The sequence below is a fragment of the Gobio gobio genome (genome assembly GCF_949357685.1).
Source record: "Gobio gobio genome assembly, chromosome: 8".
Lineage (NCBI taxonomy): Eukaryota > Metazoa > Chordata > Actinopteri > Cypriniformes > Gobionidae > Gobio > Gobio gobio.
This window is the reverse complement of record NC_137114.1, coordinates 56,182,102-56,202,049: the sequence shown is the minus strand read 5'-3', so window position 1 is coordinate 56,202,049 and position 19,948 is coordinate 56,182,102. Positions and strand designations below refer to the sequence as shown.

General features: G+C 46.8%; 1 protein-coding gene across 1 annotated transcript in view; it reads right to left on the bottom strand.

Annotated features, from left to right (window-relative positions):
- inppl1a (inositol polyphosphate phosphatase-like 1a) overlaps window positions 1-19,061 on the bottom strand; it is a 55,040-nt gene extending 35,979 nt beyond the window's left edge. The window contains 1 exon segment of the mRNA XM_079824532.1: window positions 18,769-19,061. Within this exon segment, the coding sequence (XP_079680658.1) occupies window positions 18,769-18,920 (152 nt within the window). The 5' untranslated portion in view covers window positions 18,921-19,061.
- Between the last annotated feature and the right edge of the window lie 887 nt (window positions 19,062-19,948).

Genomic DNA, 19,948 nt, shown 5'->3' with positions numbered 1-19,948 from the left:
GGTCACAGAGCAGGGTCAGCGCATGCTGAGGGCCACAGAGCAGGGTCAGCGCATGCTGAGGGCCACAGAGCGGGGTCAGCTCATGCTGAGGGTCACAGAGCGGGGTCAGCGCATGCTGAAGGTCACAGAGCAGGGTCAGCGCATGCTGAGGGCCACAGAGCGGGGTCAGCACATGCTGAGGGTCACAGAGCGGGGTCAGCGCATGCTGAAGGTCACAGAGCAGGGTCAGCGCATGCTGAAGGTCACAGAGCAGGGTCAGCGCATGCTGAGGGCCACAGAGCGGGGTCAGCACATGCTGAGGGTCACAGAGCGGGGTCAGCACATGCTGAGGGCCACAGAGCGGGGTCAGCACATGCTGAGGGTCACAGAGCGGGGTCAGCGCAGGCTGAGGGCCACAGAGCAGGGTCAGCGCATGCTGAGGGCCACAGAGCGGGGTCACCACATGCTGAGGGTCACAGAGCGGGGTCAGACCATGCTGAGGGTCACAGAGCGGGGTCAGCGCATGCTGAGGGTCACAGAGCGGGGTCAGCGCAGGCTGAGGGCCACAGAGCAGGGTCAGCGCATGCTGAGGGCCACAGAGCGGGGTCAGCACATGCTGAGGGTCACAGAGCGGGGTCAGACCATGCTGAGGGTCACAGAGCGGGGTCAGACCATGCTGAGGGTCACAGAGCGGGGTCAGCGCATGCTGAGGGTCACAGAGCGGGGTCAGCGCATGCTGAAGGTCACAGAGCGGGGTCAGCACATGCTGAGGGTCACAGAGCGGGGTCAGACCATGCTGAGGGTCACAGAGCGGGGTCAGACCATGCTGAGGGTCACAGAGCGGGGTCAGCGCATGCTGAGGGTCACAGAGCGGGGTCAGCGCATGCTGAGGGTCACAGAGCGGGGTCAGCGCATGCTGAGGGCCACAGAGCGGGGTCAGCTCATGCTGAGGGTCACAGAGCGGGGTCAGCGCATGCTGAAGGTCACAGAGCGGGGTCAGCGCATGCTGAGGGTCACAGAGCAGGGTCAGCGCATGCTGAGGGCCACAGAGCGGGGTCAGCACATGCTGAGGGTCACAGAGCAGGGTCAGCGCATGCTGAGGGCCACAGAGCGGGGTCAGCGCATGCTGAGGGCCACAGAGCAGGGTCAGACCATGCTGAGGGTCACAGAGCGGGGTCAGCACATGCTGAGGGTCACAGAGCGGGGTCAGCACAGGCTGAGGGTCACAGAGCGGGGTCAGCGCATGCTGAGGGTCACAGAGCAGGGTCAGCGCATGCTGAGGGCCACAGAGCGGGGTCAGCGCATGCTGAGGGCCACAGAGCAGGGTCAGCGCATGCTGAGGGCCACAGAGCGGGGTCAGCACATGCTGAGGGCCACAGAGCGGGGTCAGCGCATGCTGAGGGTCACAGAGCGGGGTCAGACCATGCTGAGGGTCACAGAGCGGGGTCAGCACATGCTGAGGGTCACAGAGCGGGGTCAGCACAGGCTGAGGGCCACAGAGCAGGGTCAGCGCATGCTGAGGGCCACAGAGCGGGGTCAGCACATGCTGAGGGTCACAGAGCGGGGTCAGACCATGCTGAGGGTCACAGAGCGGGGTCAGCGCATGCTGAGGGTCACAGAGCGGGGTCAGCGCATGCTGAGGGTCACAGAGCGGGGTCAACGCATGCTGAGGGTCATAGAGCGGGGTCAGCTCATGCTGAGGGTCACAGAGCGGGGTCAGCACATGCTGAGGGTCACAGAGCGGGGTCAGCGCAGGCTGAGGGCCACAGAGCAGGGTCAGCGCATGCTGAGGGCCACAGAGCGGGGTCAGCACATGCTGAGGGTCACAGAGCGGGGTCAGACCATGCTGAGGGTCACAGAGCGGGGTCAGACCATGCTGAGGGTCACAGAGCGGGGTCAGCGCATGCTGAGGGTCACAGAGCGGGGTCAGCGCATGCTGAAGGTCACAGAGCGGGGTCAGCGCATGCTGAGGGTCACAGAGCGGGGTCAGCGCATGCTGAGGGCCACAGAGCGGGGTCAGCTCATGCTGAGGGTCACAGAGCGGGGTCAGCGCATGCTGAGGGTCACAGAGCAGGGTCAGCGCATGCTGAGGGCCACAGAGCGGGGTCAGCGCATGCTGAGGGTCACAGAGCGGGGTCAGCGCATGCTGAGGGCCACAGAGCAGGGTCAGCGCATGCTGAGGGCCACAGAGCGGGGTCAGCACATGCTGAGGGCCACAGAGCGGGGTCAGCGCATGCTGAGGGTCACAGAGCGGGGTCAGACCATGCTGAGGGTCACAGAGCGGGGTCAGCACATGCTGAGGGTCACAGAGCGGGGTCAGCACAGGCTGAGGGCCACAGAGCGGGGTCAGCGCATGCTGAGGGCCACAGAGCGGGGTCAGCACATGCTGAGGGTCACAGAGCGGGGTCAGACAATGCTGAGGGTCACAGAGCGGGGTCAGCGCATGCTGAGGGTCACAGAGCGGGGTCAGCCCATGCTGAGGGTCACAGAGCGGGGTCAACGCATGCTGAGGGTCACAGAGCGGGGTCAGCGCATGCTGAGGGCCACAGAGCAGGGTCAGCGCATGCTGAGGGCCACAGAGCAGGGTCAGCGCATGCTGAGGGCCACAGAGCAGGGTCAGCGCATGCTGAGGGCCACAGAGCGGGGTCAGCACATGCTGAGGGTCACAGAGCGGGGTCAGACCATGCTGAGGGTCACAGAGCGGGGTCAGCGCATGCTGAGGGTCACAGAGCGGGGTCAGCGCATGCTGAGGGTCACAGAGCGGGGTCAGCGCATGCTGAGGGCCACAGAGCGGGGTCAGCTCATGCTGAGGGTCACAGAGCGGGGTCAGCGCATGCTGAAGGTCACAGAGCGGGGTCAGCGCATGCTGAAGGTCACAGAGCGGGGTCAGCTCATGCTGAGGGTCACAGAGCGGGGTCAGCTCATGCTAAGGGTCACAGAGCGGGGTCAGCGCATGCTGAAGGTCACAGAGCGGGGTCAGCTCATGCTGAGGGTCACAGAGTGGGGTCAGCTCATGCTGAGGGTCAAAGAGCGGGGTCAGCGCATGCTGAAGGTCACAGAGGGGGGTCAGCTCATGCTGAGGGTCACAGAGCGGGGTCAGCTCATGCTGAGGGTCACAGAGCGGGGTCAGCGCATGCTGAGGGTCACAGAGCTGGGTCAGCTCATGCTGAGGGTCACAGAGCTGGGTCAGCGCATGCTGAGGGTCACAGAGCGGGGTCAGCACATGCTGAGGGCCACAGAGCGGGGTCAGCTCATGCTGAGGGTCACAGAGCGGGGTCAGCTCATGCTGAGGGTCACAGAGCGGGGTCAGCGCATGCTGAGGGCCACAGAGCGGGGTCAGCTCATGCTGAGGGTCACAGAGCGGGGTCAGCGCATGCTGAAGGTCACAGAGCGGGGTCAGCTCATGCTGAGGGTCACAGAGCGGGGTCAGCTCATGCTGAGGGTCACAGAGCGGGGTCAGCGCATGCTGAGGGCCACAGAGCGGGGTCAGCTCATGCTGAGGGTCACAGAGCGGGGTCAGCTCATGCTGAGGGCCACAGAGCGGGGTCAGCTCATGCTGAGGGTCACAGAGCGGGGTCAGCGCATGCTGAGGGTCACAGAGCGGGGTCAGCTCATGCTGAGGGTCACAGAGCGGGGTCAGCTCATGCTGAGGGTCACAGAGCGGGGTCAGCGCATGCTGAAGGTCACAGAGCGGGGTCAGCTCATGCTGAGGGTCACAGAGCGGGGTCAGCTCATGCTGAGGGTCACAGAGCGGGGTCAGCGCATGCTGAGGGTCACAGAGCTGGGTCAGCTCATGCTGAGGGTCACAGAGCGGGGTCAGCGCATGCTGAAGGTCACAGAGCGGGGTCAGCTCATGCTGAGGGTCACAGAGCGGGGTAAGCGCATGCTGAAGGTCACAGAGCGGGGTCAGCTCATGCTGAGGGTCACAGAGCGGGGTCAGCTCATGCTGAGGGTCACAGAACGGGGTCAGCGCATGCTGAGGGTCACAGAAGTCTCCAACTTTCTGCAGAGTCAAGAGCTCCAGACCTCCAAACTTCTGTGGCCTTCAGATGAGCTCAAGAACAGTGTGTAGAGCTTCATGGAATGGGTTTCCATGGCCGAGCAGCTCATCTAAGCCTTACATCACCAAAGCGTGGGATGCAGTGGGGTAAAGTGTGCCACCACTGGACTCTAGAGCAATGGAGACGTGTTCTCTGAGTGACCAATCACGCTTCTCCGTCTGACAATCCCATGGACGAGTCTGGGTTTGGCGGTTGACTTGCCTGACTGCATTGTGCTAAGTGTAAAGTTTGGTGGAGGGGGGATTATGGGGTGGGGTTGTTTTTCAGGGGTAAGTTCCAGTGAAAGGAACTCTTAATTCTTCACCAAAAAATGTTTAGACAATTTCATGCTCCCAACTTTGTGTAGTCCCTCCAGAAAAACGTGATTATGCGATCACATGATTTAATGCATAATCAGTCAAAGTCCGCATATTTATGCGGGGGCCGCATTTTTTCAAATACGCCACACTTTCGCAGCGTAAATTGCCTATTTCCGCGTGCAAAATACGCGGGGCTAGCATGATTTCATAATCCCTGCATTTTCATTGCAAAAATATATATATATATATATTAGCAGAAAGTTGAAAAATGTTCGTCTACTTCACACAAGAGCCGCCATTTCCCCCGTTACCATGGGAACGTTTTGAAGTGACGTGATTACCCGACGCGAACGTCATCGAAAAGCTGCAAACCCCGTGGAGAAACCATAGATATCGGTGAAACCATGATGAAGCGCGCAAATTCCCATTTGCCAACAAAAATAACAGCAAAAGACGCGCAAAGCAGTTTCCCGGTGTGTTGACCGATTTCAAAACACGGCATCATGAAGCTTTATAGCATTATGAATCAGTGAGTCGATTCAGCGGTTTGGAGCGTTATGAATCAGTGAGTCGATTCAGCGGTTCAGACCGTTATGAATCAGTGAGTCGATTCAGCGGTTCAGAGAGTTATGAATCAGTGAGTCGATTCAGAGCGTTATGAATCAGTGAGTCGATTCAGTGGTTCAGAGCGTTATATGGACTTTGTATCGATGTCTTTAGTGTCTTTTATGGGTCTTGAGAGTGTAACGTGCCATTGAGCCAATGGAGGCCTTTCAGAGCCATCAGATTTACACTAAAATATCTTAATTTGTGTCTGAAGATGAACGGAGGCCTGACGGGTGTCCAACGACATGAGGGTCAGTCATTAATGACAGAATTTACATTTTTGGGTGAACTAACCCTTTAAGAGATTGCACTGTGTGCATTGGAAGCACTCAAATGTCTGTTTTGTAAAGCTACCTCTGTAAAACAGGAAGTTATTTATTAATTTTTTCAGAAGTTGTGGCATATACCTTTCGTAAAGCTACAGAACTTGTTTGACTCAATGTTTTGTAAATTTGAGCCGTGTGTTTATTAAGGTCTTCAATAAAACAAGATGAGAACTTAAATATTCCAGCACTTTCTGTGATGTAGTGCTTTTTTTCTCTTTCATCAAACCGCAGTTTTTGCAAGTTCCCGCAATTTCATCGCATAAATATTCGTCATTTTCCATCGCATTTTTTAAGAAAACGTGCCACATAATCAAGGATTTTTGCCCGCAACAATCACAAAAAAAAGCCGAATTTTTCTGGAACGACTGATTGTGGGACCAGTTTGGGGTGGTCATGAGTGACCAGTGCACAAAGCGTCTCCATAAAGACATGGATGAGCGAGTTTGGTGTAGAGGAACTGGAGTCCTGACCTCAACCCGATATAACACCTTTGGGGTGAATTAGAGCGGAGACTGAGAGCCAGGCCTTCTCCTCCAACATCACAAATGAAGAACCCCATAAACACACTCCTAAACCTTGAGGAAAGAAGAGCTGGAGCTGTTAGAGCTGCAACTCCATATTAAACCCTACGGATTAAGAATGGGATTGCATTAGGCGTCACAACACTTTTGGTGATATAGTGTGTGTGTATATTATATATATATATATATATATATATATATACATACATACAGGGTTTTTCCTACATTGAAAATTTTTTGGCGGCCGCCAAAACAAATTGTTGTCCCGCCAAAGCTTTATTTGATGAGTTATTGTGATTTATGAGTGATGTAGAATAGATGCTGCGCTTGTAAGTGAGTGACAGAGAGAACGACCAGAGAGCTCCTCCCCCGCTCGCACTCTCTCTGTCTTCAAAATAAGCATTCTTAGCTTTCTAATATTTCACATATTACGTTAATCAAAATCAAAAGGTCGGAAGACCGAATCCAAGTTGCACGTGGCGCTATCAGACGATGTTTTCCTTTAATTACAGCTGGGTTTGAAATGCGCTCAAAACACATTGACTGATTCTCTGACCAGCTGACATAAACCATACTTTCAATAAACGGGAAACAAATCCTGTCCAGTTATGAAGTGTTTTCTGTGTGTTGACAAATCTTTCGCGACGTTCTAACAGACGGGATTCGCACACAACGCGTCTGCTAATGTCCGATTCGCCACATAATGACTCCTTTGAACCGAATCATTTTAACGACTGGTTAGAACAACTGATCTGTCCAACACTGAACTCACGAATCAGTTTAATCGTTTACTCAGAACACCTGAAATGAGAACACAAGTGTGCTGACCCAATTTAGCAAGAGTGGATAGTAAGAATTAGCTTTAATCATCCACAGTCTTTCAGCTTATTTATGTTCATAATGTGTAGTAAAATAAATAGCCTATAAATCACTTAGTTTAGACTGGAGTGAGGTGAACCCAGAACAAAGTTATTGTTAGTTAGCTGATAATTTTATGAAATTGTATATGGCAGAAAATTAGGCTATTTGTTCATTTATTTATTACTACTTTTTAATATTGATATGATTATATACCAAAACAATTATCAGTAAATAGTGTAAAAATGAGGAACAAAAACAAACATCAAGGTATCCCACATGAAAAAATACTATAGTATATTATAGTATTTACTACACTTTGTTAATTTACTGCAGTATATTTACTATAGTACGGTTCAAAAACACTATAGTATTTACTAATTTTACTATAATATACTACATTATTTTTTCATGTGGGATCAAAATAAGATAAGCAAAAGTTACAAACTTTCTTTGAATTTATTTAAAATATATTGTCAGTATTGCGCTTGCAGATCACGTGGGTAGGGCACTTTTTTACTGTGCGTGTGTGTGTGTGTATGGATGACCATGTCTGTCAGCCACCACCGAAGACCATTTTTGACCCAGGAAAAACCCTGATATATATATATATATATATATATATATATATATATATATATATATATATATATATATATATACATTCTTTAAAAGAGAAACTTTCCGCAAACATGAAAGAATAAAAAAAAGGATGTAAGAAACTAATGTTTAAAATAACACCCCTATTTCCTGTGAAAACATCACTTGTGTATCATAATGACAGTTTGCACTAGTGCTGATAGTGATGTGCTGAAACCTCCAGTTCAGCGTTTCAGCTTCAGACATGAATTATATCCTGAAACCATGCGTGTTGTCGAGGAGTAATGATAATAATAATAGGTTTTATTGATATATGACGCATGTTTCAGATGGTGTGATGAGACATGAGGGAAGTGAAGGAGATCCAGTGATGATCATCTCCGTATTGTCCATGTTTAGTTTAGAAAGCTGGAGTTGGACCGTCTTTTACTTCATTCACACACTCAGAAATGTTGAGTGGATAGAGCAGGCTTACAGATAGTATAGATTTGGATGTCATCAGCATAGAAATGACAGTTAAAACCATGTAAAATCTGACCCGGAGGGAGCATTTAGATGAGGATTAAAAACGGACCAAGGACCGAACCCTGAGGCACACCCTGTGAAATGTAAAACGGTCTATCGATATAGGAGGAAACACACTGGAAACACATCTGATGCTGAGAGAGTAGGTCATTTATTATCTATATAAGGGCGTTTCAGTGCTGTGAAGTGGGCGAAAACCATTCGCCCACTTCACTTGAAAGGGAGGAGGGAAATGTTTTGCATGGTCAAACATCACTGACATTTTCTTCAAACGCCTGTTTGATTCCTGGAGTGTTTGGCAAAAAAAAAATCTGTTTTTCACAGCTGGCAGAGATGCACCAACTGCTTAAAATAGTTCATCTGTTGTGCCAGTCCACACACACACACACACACACACAGGCACAGAAACTTGTTCTGGCTTGAGTATCCCAGCATGCACATGCGGGAGGATCTCCCTGCGTCTGTGCGGAACATTTCATGCCCTCTGGTGAACCGCCAACAGCGCCGTCACTCAGAAATGCAGGCGTGTTCTGACGCGCTCGCCGCTGTAAAAACACCCCCTCGATTTCACCGTCTGCATTTCAAAACCCTCCTCAGATCAGCATCATCAACACACAACAGGAAAACATGAGCTAGACATGCACAGATTCACCCTTTCATTCCCTACTTCTACCCGGCTGACAATATGCTCTAAGAACGCTTTGCTAATGTTCCAATTATTTCTGAATGTCCAGTTGTTTTAATATTTAAAAAACGTCTTTTTCTTGGTTAAGCAATCATTAAAGGGTTAGTTCACCCAAAAATGAAAATTCTGTCATTAATTACTCATCCTTATGTCGTTCGACACCCGTAAGACCTCCGTTCATATTCGGAACACAAATGAAGATATTTTTGTTGAAAGCTGATGCTGAGAAAGGCTTCAGATAGGCCTCCATTGGCATTCAGTACACTTATACTCCCAAGACCGATAAAAGGCACTTAAAACGTTGTTACAAAGTCCATCTCACCACAGTGACTCTACAATAATCTTACGATGCGACGACAATAGTTTTTGTGCGCAAAAAAAAAATCAAAATAACACCTTTATCCAGCTTGTTATTGCCTTCCATGTGTGCCTCCAAGACGCATGCGCGAGAATATGACGTAGCGCCGGGGTTTGGGAATCCATGAAATGCGCACTTTAGTCCCATTTTGAAAACTACGCCAAGACCTAAAGCACGATCAATGTAGAATTCAACAGCTTAGATACGCGCGTCTTCCTCTGCTTGTGAACAAATCTCTTCTGGGTCATGTGTCCGAATGCCGGATCTGCGTCATATTCTCACGCATGCGTCGTGGAGACACACACGGAAGACAAGAACAAGCTCTCGAGTGTTCTCTGAGCGTTACTCTTGAGTGTTCTTTGAGTGTTCTCTGAGCGTTACTCTTGAGTGTTCTCTGAACGTTACTCTCGAGTGTTCTCTGAGTGTTACTCTCGAGTGTTCTCTGAGTGTTACTCTTGAGTGTTCTCTGAGTGTTACTCTTGAGTGTTCTCTGAGTGTTACTCTTGAGTGTTCTCTGAGCGTTACTCTTGAGCGTTCTCTGAGTGTTACTCTTGAGTGTTCTCTGAGTGTTACTCTTGAGTGTTCTCTGAGTGTTACTCTTGAGTGTTCTCTGAACGTTACTCTCGAGTGTTCTCTGAACGTTACTCTCGAGTGTTCTCTGAGCGTTACTCTTGAGTGTTCTCTGAGCGTTACTCTTGAGTGTTCTCTGAACGTTACTCTCGAGTGTTCTCTGAGTGTTACTCTCGAGTGTTCTCTGAGCGTTACTCTCGAGTGTTCTCTGAGCGTTACTCTCGAGTGTTCTCTGAGTGTTACTCTCGAGTGTTCTCTGAGTGTTACTCTTGAGTGTTCTCTGAGCGTTACTCTTGAGTGTTCTCTGAGTGTTACTCTTGAGTGTTCTCTGAGTGTTACTCTTGAGTGTTCTCTGAACGTTACTCTCGAGTGTTCTCTGAGCGTTACTCTCGAGTGTTCTCTGAGTGTTACTCTTGAGTGTTCTCTGAGCGTTACTCTTGAGTGTTCTCTGAACGTTACTCTCGAGTGTTCTCTGAGCGTTACTCTCGAGTGTTCTCTGAGCGTTACTCTTGAGTGTTCTCTGAGTGTTACTCTTGAGTGTTCTCTGAGTGTTACTCTTGAGTGTTCTCTGAGTGTTACTCTTGAGTGTTCTCTGAACGTTACTCTCGAGTGTTCTCTGAGCGTTACTCTCGAGTGTTCTCTGAGTGTTACTCTTGAGTGTTCTCTGAGCGTTACTCTTGAGTGTTCTCTGAGCGTTACTCAAGAGTGTTCTCTGAGCGTTACTCTGGAGTGTTCTCTGAGTGTTACTCTTGAGTGTTCTCTGAGTGTTACTCTTGAGTGTTCTCTGAGCGTTACTCTTGAGTGTTCTCTGAGCGTTACTCAAGAGTGTTCTCTGAGCGTTACTCAAGAGTGTTCTCTGAGTGTTACTCTTGAGTGTTCTCTGAGTGTTACTCTCGAGTGTTCTCTGAGTGTTACTCTCGAGTGTTCTCTGAGTGTTACTCTAGAGTGTTCTCTGAGCGTTACTCTCGAGTGTTCTCTGAGCGTTACTCTTGAGTGTTCTCTGAGCGTTACTCTTGAGTGTTCTCTGAGTGTTACTCTTGAGTGTTCTCTGAGTGTTACTCTTGAGTGTTCTCTGAGCGTTACTCTCGAGTGTTCTCTGAGCGTTACTCAAGAGTGTTCTCTGAGCGTTACTCTGGAGTGTTCTCTGAGTGTTACTCTGGAGTGTTCTCTGAGCGTTACTCTGGAGTGTTCTCTGAGCGTTACTCTGAAGTGTTCTCTGAGCGTTACTCTTGAGCGTTCTCAGAGCGTTACTCTGGAGCGTTCTCTGAGCGTTACTCTCGAGCGTTCTCTGAGCGTTACTCTCGAGTGTTCTCTGAGCGTTACTCTCGAGTGTTCTCTGAGCGTTACTCTCGAGTGTTCCTCTCGAGTGTTCTCTGAGCGTTACTCTGGAGTGTTCTCTGAGCGTTACTCTGGAGTGTTCTCTGAACGTTACTTTTGAGTGTTCTCTGAACGTTACTTTTGAGTGTTCTCTGAGCGTTTCTCTCGAGTGTTCTCTGAGCGTTACTCTGGAGTGTTCTCTGAGTGTTACTCTGGAGTGTTCTCTGAACGTTACTTTCGAGTGTTCTCTGAACGTTACTCTCGAGTGTTCTCTGAGCGTTACTTTTGAGTGTTCTCTGAGCGTTACTCTTGAGTGTTCTCTGAACGTTACTCTTGAGTGTTCTCTGAACGTTACTTTTGAGTGTTCTCTGAACGTTACTTTTGAGTGTTCTCTGAACGTTACTCTTGAGTGTTCTCTGTGCATTACTCTCGAGTGTTCTCTGAGCGTTACTCTCGAGTGTTCTCTGAGCGTTACTCTCGAGTGTTCTCTGAGCATTACTCTCGAGTGTTCTCTGAACGTTACTTTTGAGTGTTCTCTGAACGTTACTTTTGAGTGTTCTCTGAACGTTACTCTTGAGTGTTCTCTGAACGTTACTCTTGAGTGTTCTCTGAGCGTTACTTTTGAGTGTTCTCTGAACGTTACGCTCGAGTGTTCTCTGAGCGTTACTCTCGAGTGTTCTCTGAGCGTTACTCTCGAGTGTTCTCTGAGTGTTACTCTCGAGTGTTCTCTGAGCGTTACTCTCGAGTGTTCTCTGAACGTTACTCTCAAGTGTTCTCTGAAAGTTACTCTCTAGTGTTCTCTGAACGTTACTCTGGAGTGTTCTCTGAACGTTACTCTCGAGTGTTCTCTGAGCGTTACTCTTGAGTGTTCTCTGAGCGTTACTCTCGAGTGTTCTCTGAGCGTTACTCTTGAGTGTTCTCTGAGCGTTACTCTCGAGTGTTCTCTGAGCGTTACTCTCGAGTGTTCTCTGAGCGTTACTCTTGAGTGTTCTCTGAGTGTTACTCTCGAGTGTTCTCTGAGCGTTACTCTCGAGTGTTCTCTGAGCGTTACTCTCGAGTGTTCTCTGAGCATTACTCTGGAGTGTTCTCTGAGTGTTACTCTGGAGTGTTCTCTGAGCGTTACTTTGGAGTATTCTCTGAGCGTTACTCTCGAGTGTTCTCTGAGCGTTACTCTCGAGTGTTCTCTGAGCGTTACTCTGGAGTGTTCTCTGAGTGTTACTCTGGAGTGTTCTCTGAGTGTTACTCTGGAGTGTTCTCTGAGTGTTACTCTCGAGTGTTCTCTGAGCGTTACTCTGGAGTGTTCTCTGAGTGTTACTCTCGAGTGTTCTCTGAGTGTTACTCTGGAGTGTTCTCTGAGCGTTACTTTGGAGTATTCTCTGAGCGTTACTCTCGAGTGTTCTCTGAGCGTTACTCTCGAGTGTTCTCTGAGCGTTACTCTGGAGTGTTCTCTGAGTGTTACTCTGGAGTGTTCTCTGAGTGTTACTCTGGAGTGTTCTCTGAACGTTACTCTCGAGTGTTCTCTGAACGTTACTCTCTAGTGTTCTCTGAACGTTACTCTGGAGTGTTCTCTGAACGTTACTCTCGAGTGTTCTCTGAGCGTTACTCTCGAGTGTTCTCTGAGCGTTACTCTTGAGTGTTCTCTGAGTGTTACTCTCGAGTGTTCTCTGAGCGTTACTCTCGAGTGTTCTCTGAGCGTTACTCTCGAGTGTTCTCTGAGCGTTACTCTGGAGTGTTCTCTGAGCGTTACTCTCGAGTGTTCCTCTCGAGTGTTCTCTGAGCGTTACTCTCGAGTGTTCTCTGAGCGTTACTCTGGAGTGTTCTCTGAACGTAACTCTCGAGTGTTCTCTGAGCGTTACTCTCGAGTGTTCCTCTCGAGTGTTCTCTGAGCGTTACTCTCGAGTGTTCTCTGAGCGTTACTCTTGAGTGTTCTCTGAACGTAACTCTCGAGTGTTCTCTGAGCGTTACTCTCGAGTGTTCCTCTCGAGTGTTCTCTGAGCGTTACTCTCGAGTGTTCTCTGAGCGTTACTCTGGAGTGTTCTCTGAACTAGGGCTGTGCAATTAATCGAATTTCGATTTCGATTTCGATTTTGCCTCCCAACGATCACCAAAATAGTACAATCGAGAAAAAACGATTATTTTGCCATGTTCAGTTTTGCAAGAACACTCTTATTTTGTCTTGCGTTCTGAATGAAACGCGCACGCGCACATCCGCCCCTCCCGAAGCCACAAACTCTCTCTCAGGTCGTGAGTCTCGTGTGCATATCATCCGCTGGAATTTAAAAACTCGGCGCGAGTAAAGATGGCAGAAGGAGGGCAGTTACAGCAGCGTTTGGTGAGCAAAAAAGGCAAAACCAACTCCGTTGTCTGGGAACAGTTTGGCTTTGAGGAATCAGACGACGAGCAGAAACATGCGAAGATTTGCTACATGGTAGTGGCTGCAACGCAAGGGAACGCCACAAATTTGTTTAACCACTTGAAAATGAAACACAGAGTGACCTATGACAATCTAATAAAGAAACAAAAACTGACGAGAGCAGGGATGCCGTGTAAACGTCCTTTTTTTCCCTCATATTTCTCAAATAATTCTCTCTTTGTAAACTTTGTTCAATGCATGCGAGATTGCGAGTGCTGCCGTATGTTTGAATATGACCAGTCGTTTTCACCGTCGTCACCCGGGTTTAGTGCCAGAAGACGTGAATGAGAAGCCGCGCGCGCTGTGAGAAAATGTGTCTCTGTGCGATCATCCGAGAGCGCGCACACGTCTCACAGCGCGCAAATATTGAGTTCTCTTTCAAGTCTTGCTCTTGAACGGACAAACTCACACAAAACGTATGTCAACATGTCCATCTTGATGAGTATCCTAGCAGACATAGTCTGTATATGCCTTAAGTGAACTTTATACAGTCGATAAAGACGACGCATATCCGATCCGGATTGAATAGCTTTTGTAAGTTTAATAGGATTCATCTTTAATTTATGCACTCAAATATGCAATGTTATTTTACATTTGATACATTTCTGTACCTGAAAACTAATGTTAGACGTACCTGAAAAGCATATCTAGCCGAACCATATTGTTGATCTTATTTATTTGTGGTTATCATTTTTACGTGAATACTTTTATACTTTGATTTGAATATATGTTATATTATTTATTTTAATAGTTCAAAAAGTACAACAAATGTTACAATTTCAATTGAATTGTTGAAAGGTGTATTTTTAATAAATACAACACATTCCCAAAGTCATGTGAAATAATCGTGTTACATAATCGTGATTTCAATATTGACCAAAATAATCGTGATTATGATTTTTTCCATAATCGAGCAGCCCTACTCTGAACGTTACTTTTGAGTGTTCTCTGAACGTTACTTTTGAGTTTTCTCTGAGCGTTTCTCTCGAGTGTTCTCTGAACGTTACTCTCGAGTGTTCTCTGAGCGTTACTTTTGAGTGTTCTCTGAGCGTTACTCTTGAGTGTTCTCTGAACGTTACTCTTGAGTGTTCTCTGAGCGTTACTCTTGAGTGTTCTCTGAGCATTACTCTCGAGTGTTCTCTGAGCGTTACTCTCGAGTGTTCTCTGAGCGTTACTCTCGAGTGTTCTCTGAACGTTACTCTCGAGTGTTCTCTGAACGTTACTTTTGAGTGTTCTCTGAACGTTACTCTTGAGTGTTCTCTGAGCGTTACTTTTGAGTGTTCTCTGAGCGTTACTTTTGAGTGTTCTCTGAACGTTACTTTTGAGTTTTCTCTGAGCGTTTCTCTCGAGTGTTCTCTGAACGTTACTCTCGAGTGTTCTCTGAGCGTTACTTTTGAGTGTTCTCTGAGCGTTACTCTTGAGTGTTCTCTGAACGTTACTCTTGAGTGTTCTCTGAACGTTACTCTCGAGTGTTCTCTGAGCGTTACTTTTGAGTGTTCTCTGAGCGTTACTCTTGAGTGTTCTCTGAACGTTACTCTTGAGTGTTCTCTGAGCGTTACTCTCGAGTGTTCTCTGAGCGTTACTCTCGAGTGTTCTCTGAGCGTTACTCTCGAGTGTTCTCTGAACGTTACTCTCGAGTGTTCTCTGAACGTTACTTTTGAGTGTTCTCTGAACGTTACTCTTGAGTGTTCTCTGAGCGTTACTTTTGAGTGTTCTCTGAGCGTTACTTTTGAGTGTTCTCTGAACGTTACTTTTGAGTTTTCTCTGAGCGTTTCTCTCGAGTGTTCTCTGAACGTTACTCTCGAGTGTTCTCTGAGCGTTACTTTTGAGTGTTCTCTGAGCGTTACTCTTGAGTGTTCTCTGAACGTTACTTTTGAGTGTTCTCTGAACGTTACTCTTGAGTGTTCTCTGAGCGTTACTTTTGAGTGTTCTCTGAACGTTACGCTCGAGTGTTCTCTGAGCATTACTCTCGAGTGTTCTCTGAGCGTTACTCTCGAGTGTTCTCTGAGCGTTACTCTCGAGTGTTCTCTGAACGTTACTTTTGAGTGTTCTCTGAGCGTTACTCTTGAGTGTTCTCTGAACGTTACTCTTGAGTGTTCTCTGAACGTTACTCTTGAGTGTTCTCTGAGCATTACTCTCGAGTGTTCTCTGAGCGTTACTCTCGAGTGTTCTCTGAGCGTTACTCTCGAGTGTTCTCTGAACGTTACTCTCGAGTGTTCTCTGAACGTTACTTTTGAGTGTTCTCTGAACGTTACTCTTGAGTGTTCTCTGAGCGTTACTTTTGAGTGTTCTCTGAACGTTACGCTCGAGTGTTCTCTGAGCATTACTCTCGAGTGTTCTCTGAGCGTTACTCTCGAGTGTTCTCTGAACGTTACCCTCGAGTGTTCTCTGAACGTTACTCTCGAGTGTTCTCTGAACGTTACTCTCGAGTTTTCTCTGAACGTTACTCTCTAGTGTTCTCTGAACGTTACTCTGGAGTGTTCTCTGAACGTTACTCTCGAGTGTTCTCTAAACGTTACTCTCGAGTGTTCTCTGAGCGTTACTCTCGAGTGTTCTCTGAGCGTTACTCTCGAGTGTTCTCTGAGCGTTACTCTCGAGTGTTCTCTGAGCGTTACTCTCGAGTGTTCTCTGAGCGTTACTCTCGAGTGTTCTCTGAGCGTTACTCTAGAGTGTTCTCTGAGCGTTACTCTGAAGTGTTCTCTGAGCGTTACTCTTGAGCGTTCTCTGAGCGTTACTCTTGAGCGTTCTCTGAGCGTTACTCTTGAGTGTTCTCTGAGCGTTACTCTTGAGCGTTCTCTGAGCGTTACTCTTGAGTGTTCTCTGAGCGTTACTCTTGAGTTTTCTCTGAGTGTTACTCTTGAGTGTTCTCTGAGCGTTACTCTGGAGTGTTCTCTGAGCGTTACTCTTGAGCGTTCTCTGAGCGTTACTCTGGAGTGTTCTCTGAGCGTTACTCTTGAGCGTTCTCTGAGCGTTACTCTCGAGCGTTCTCAGAGCGTTACTCTCGAGCGTTCTCTGAGCGTTACTCTCGAGTGTTCTCTGAGCGTTACTCTCGAGTGTTCTCTGAGCGTTACTCTGGAGTGTTCTCTGAACGTTACTCTGGAGTGTTCTCTGAACTTTACTCTTGAGTGTTCTCTGAACTTTACTCTTGAGTGTTCTCTGAACGTTACTCTTGAGTGTTCTCTGAACGTTACTCTTGAGTGTTCTCTGAGCGATACTTTTGAGTTTTCTCTGAGCGTTACTCTTGAGTGTTCTCTGAGTGTTACTCTTGAGTGTTCTCTGAGCGTTACTCTTGAGTGTTACTCTTGAGTGTTACTCTTGAGTGTTCTCTGAGCGTTACTCTTGAGTGTTCTCTGAGCGTTACTCTTGAGTGTTCTCTGAGCGTTACTCTTGAGTGTTCTCTGAGCGTTACTCTTGAGTGTTCTCTGAGCGTTACTCTTGAGTGTTCTCTGAGCGTTACTCTTGAGTGTTCTCTGAGTGTTACTCTTGAGCGTTACTCTTGAGTGTTCTCCGAGCGTTACTCTTGAGTGTTCTCTGAGCGTTACTCTTGAGTGTTACTCTTGAGTGTTCTCTGAGCGTTACTCTTGAGTGTTCTCTGAGCGTTACTCTTGAGTGTTCTCTGAGCGTTACTCTTGAGTGTTCTTTGAGTGTTACTCTTGAGTGTTCTCTGAGTGTTACTCTTGAGTGTTCTCTGAGTGTTACTCTTGAGTGTTCTTTGAGTGTTACTCTTGAGTGTTCTCTGAGTGTTACTCTTGAGTGTTCTCTGAGCGTTACTCTTGAGTGTTCTTTGAGTGTTACTCTTGAGTGTTCTCTGAGTGTTACTCTTGAGTGTTCTCTGAGCGTTACTCTTGAGTGTTACTCTTGAGTGTTCTCTGAGCGTTACTCTTGAGTGTTCTCTGAGCGTTACTCTTGAGTGTTACTCTTGAGTGTTCTCTGAGCGTTACTCTTGAGTGTTCTCTGAGCGTTACTCTTGAGTGTTCTCTGAGAGTTACTCTTGAGTGTTCTCTGAGCGTTACTCTTGAGTGTTCTCTGAGCGTTACTCTTGAGTGTTACTCTTGAGTGTTCTCTGTGTGTTATTCTTGAGTGTTCTCTGAGTGTTACTCTTGAGTGTTCTCTGAGTGTTACTCTTGAGTGTTCTCTGAGTGTTACTCTTGAGTGTTCTCTGAGTGTTACTCTTGAGTGTTCTCTGAGTGTTACTCTTGAGTGTTCTCTGAGTGTTACTCTTGAGTGTTCTCTGAATGTTACTCTTGAGTGTTCTCTGAGCGTTCTGAAATAATTAGTAACATTTAAAAAAGATTGCATAAATAACATTTTGAGAACATTATTAAAGACCAGATAACTGTGAACGAACGTTCTACTAATGTTACTGAGGGAAAGTGTGTTCATAACGTTTGCCAAAGCTCTGAGTGAATATGTTAGTTGAAGAAAATTTGAACGTCAAGAACTTTATTCATCTCCAAAGAATCAACTCAGCCAAACGCTGATAAGAGGAGGATCTCTGACACTAAGAACCATTAAAGAGCCTCAAAGTCACACACACACACACACACACACACACACACACACACACACACACACACACACACACACACACACACACACACACACACAGAGCTACACTTGAACTGAATTTAAACTGAACAGAGGGGAAACATTCATTTCCTTGAAATGCATCCACGTTATGCTGATGTGTGATTCAGATACTGGATTCTCTGAATTTCCAACAAAATCTCTAAATCTCATTTGCACGTTTTTGTTCGCTCTGCCTGCGCCCCAGTGGCGGTTAGGTTAGTGGTGCATCTCAATGCTTGTGTTTTTTTCCGTATATTTCCATACAAATCACACCGTACAAATTCATACGCAATCACCACCTTGTAAAATAGACGACTTGCATTTTCTCATGAGATCGAGTTGGACTTTCTCCGGCATTGACCTTCACAGTCATTTGTGTTGACATACAGATTATTAAAATAACCTCAAAATGTTTTGCATGGTCAAAAATAAATCATTTGGACCAGTGCATTGAGAAGCACCAATAGTTTCACTTTGACATCAGACATCACAATAGCTTGCAAGCCAGTTTCAGGAGCACATTTCTAGCAATGCAATGTTTTTAGAACAGAAATGCATTTACAAGGCAACTCCAGAAAGTGTTTTCCATGCCCATGGGACAGAATGCCATGCCATTGGCCTGTAGTGTATGTAGTTATTTATATGCATGATGAGGTGGAGGTCACACTAGTCACGTGACCTCTGCGGCTCCCGCGTGCCAACTCAAGTGTTTGGATTTTAAACTTGTACATTGGAGTGAAATTTACTGTACATAAACCCTCATACCGCTCCGCTTCACAACCACACTAAACACTACACAATAACAACACACAACAAAACAAAGCTCGAGTTAGACTAATAACATTGGGCACTAAACATCTTTTAAATCGTCTAAACTCTAAAAAACAACTTTATAAAACAATGCATTCATTTAGACGCACATGCGAGACTACAACGCTCCAGTGATAAAGACGCGTCGCTCGCTTTCAGGGTGTGTGAATGCAAGAAAGAAAGCAAGAAAGTTCACAAACACACTATATATAATGTGTCCTGGATAGATAACAAGACATATTAATATATATTAGTAAAGCGTGACTCTTACAGGACGCATAGCGCGTACGCGCCGTTGACGCTCTCGCTGTCCCGCACCAGGAAACTCCCGTCTCGCCCGGCTCGAGCGAGCAGCTCCTCCGCCGCCGCGCGACTCAGATCCCGGTGATACCAGAGCGGCGGAGCGGGACACACTCCGGCCATCGCGGAATCCAGTAATCCTCCGAAACACACTCCGGATCCACTGCAAACGCGGCGCAGAAGCCGCGGGCCGCGCGTCAGCCGCACGCACCGCTCGAGCGTTTAAAGTTTTTTTTAGAGTTTCTCCTGCTTTCCTGTTAGTTCCTGAAAAACCTCCATGAGAGAGAAAACACACACAACAGCAGCGCACATCCAACAGCAGGGGCGCACGGAGACACGACGCGCGCGCGCGCACGCTAGTGTGTGTGTGTCAGACACACTGGGGCTAGTTGTCACATATTTCATACTCAATGAATATTTCATTCTTAGGAAGGGTTACTGAACACAGTCAAATGGCTTTTAAATAGTCTGCCAAAGGGCATTTACATAATTAAGCTTATGCCAAATAGACAATAAATTCTGTAAAGGTGCAAGAAATAAAACATGCTCTCTATGTTGTAACATGTTTTCTATACAACACAGTTCAAATCTATGTATGTTCTAAATATTATGATTTTTTAAATTTCCAAATCTTTCTCATTTAGGGTCTTGACCAGTGTTGGGAATAACACATTACAAGTAGGCCTAACGTGAGTTATGTAAACAGATTAATTTACAGTTACTAGTGAAGTAACGCATTACAAGTAACGTGAGTTATGTAAACAGATTAATTTACAGTAACTAGTAAAGTAACGCATTACAAGTAAAGTGAGTTATGTAATCAGATTAATTTACAGTAGCTTGTAAAGTAACGCATTACAAGTAACGTGATTTATGTAAACAGATTAATTTACAGTAACTAGTGAAGTAACGCATTACAAGTAACGTGAGTTATGTAAACAGATTAATTTACAGTAACTAGTGAAGTAACGCATTACAAGTATCGTGAGTTATGTAAACAGATTAATTTACAGTAACTAGTAAAGTAACGCATTACAAGTAACGTGAGTTATGTAAACAGATTCATTTACAGTAACTAGTGAAGTAACGCATTACAAGTAACGTTAGTTATGTAAGCAGATTAATTTACAGTAACTAGTAAAGTAACGCAT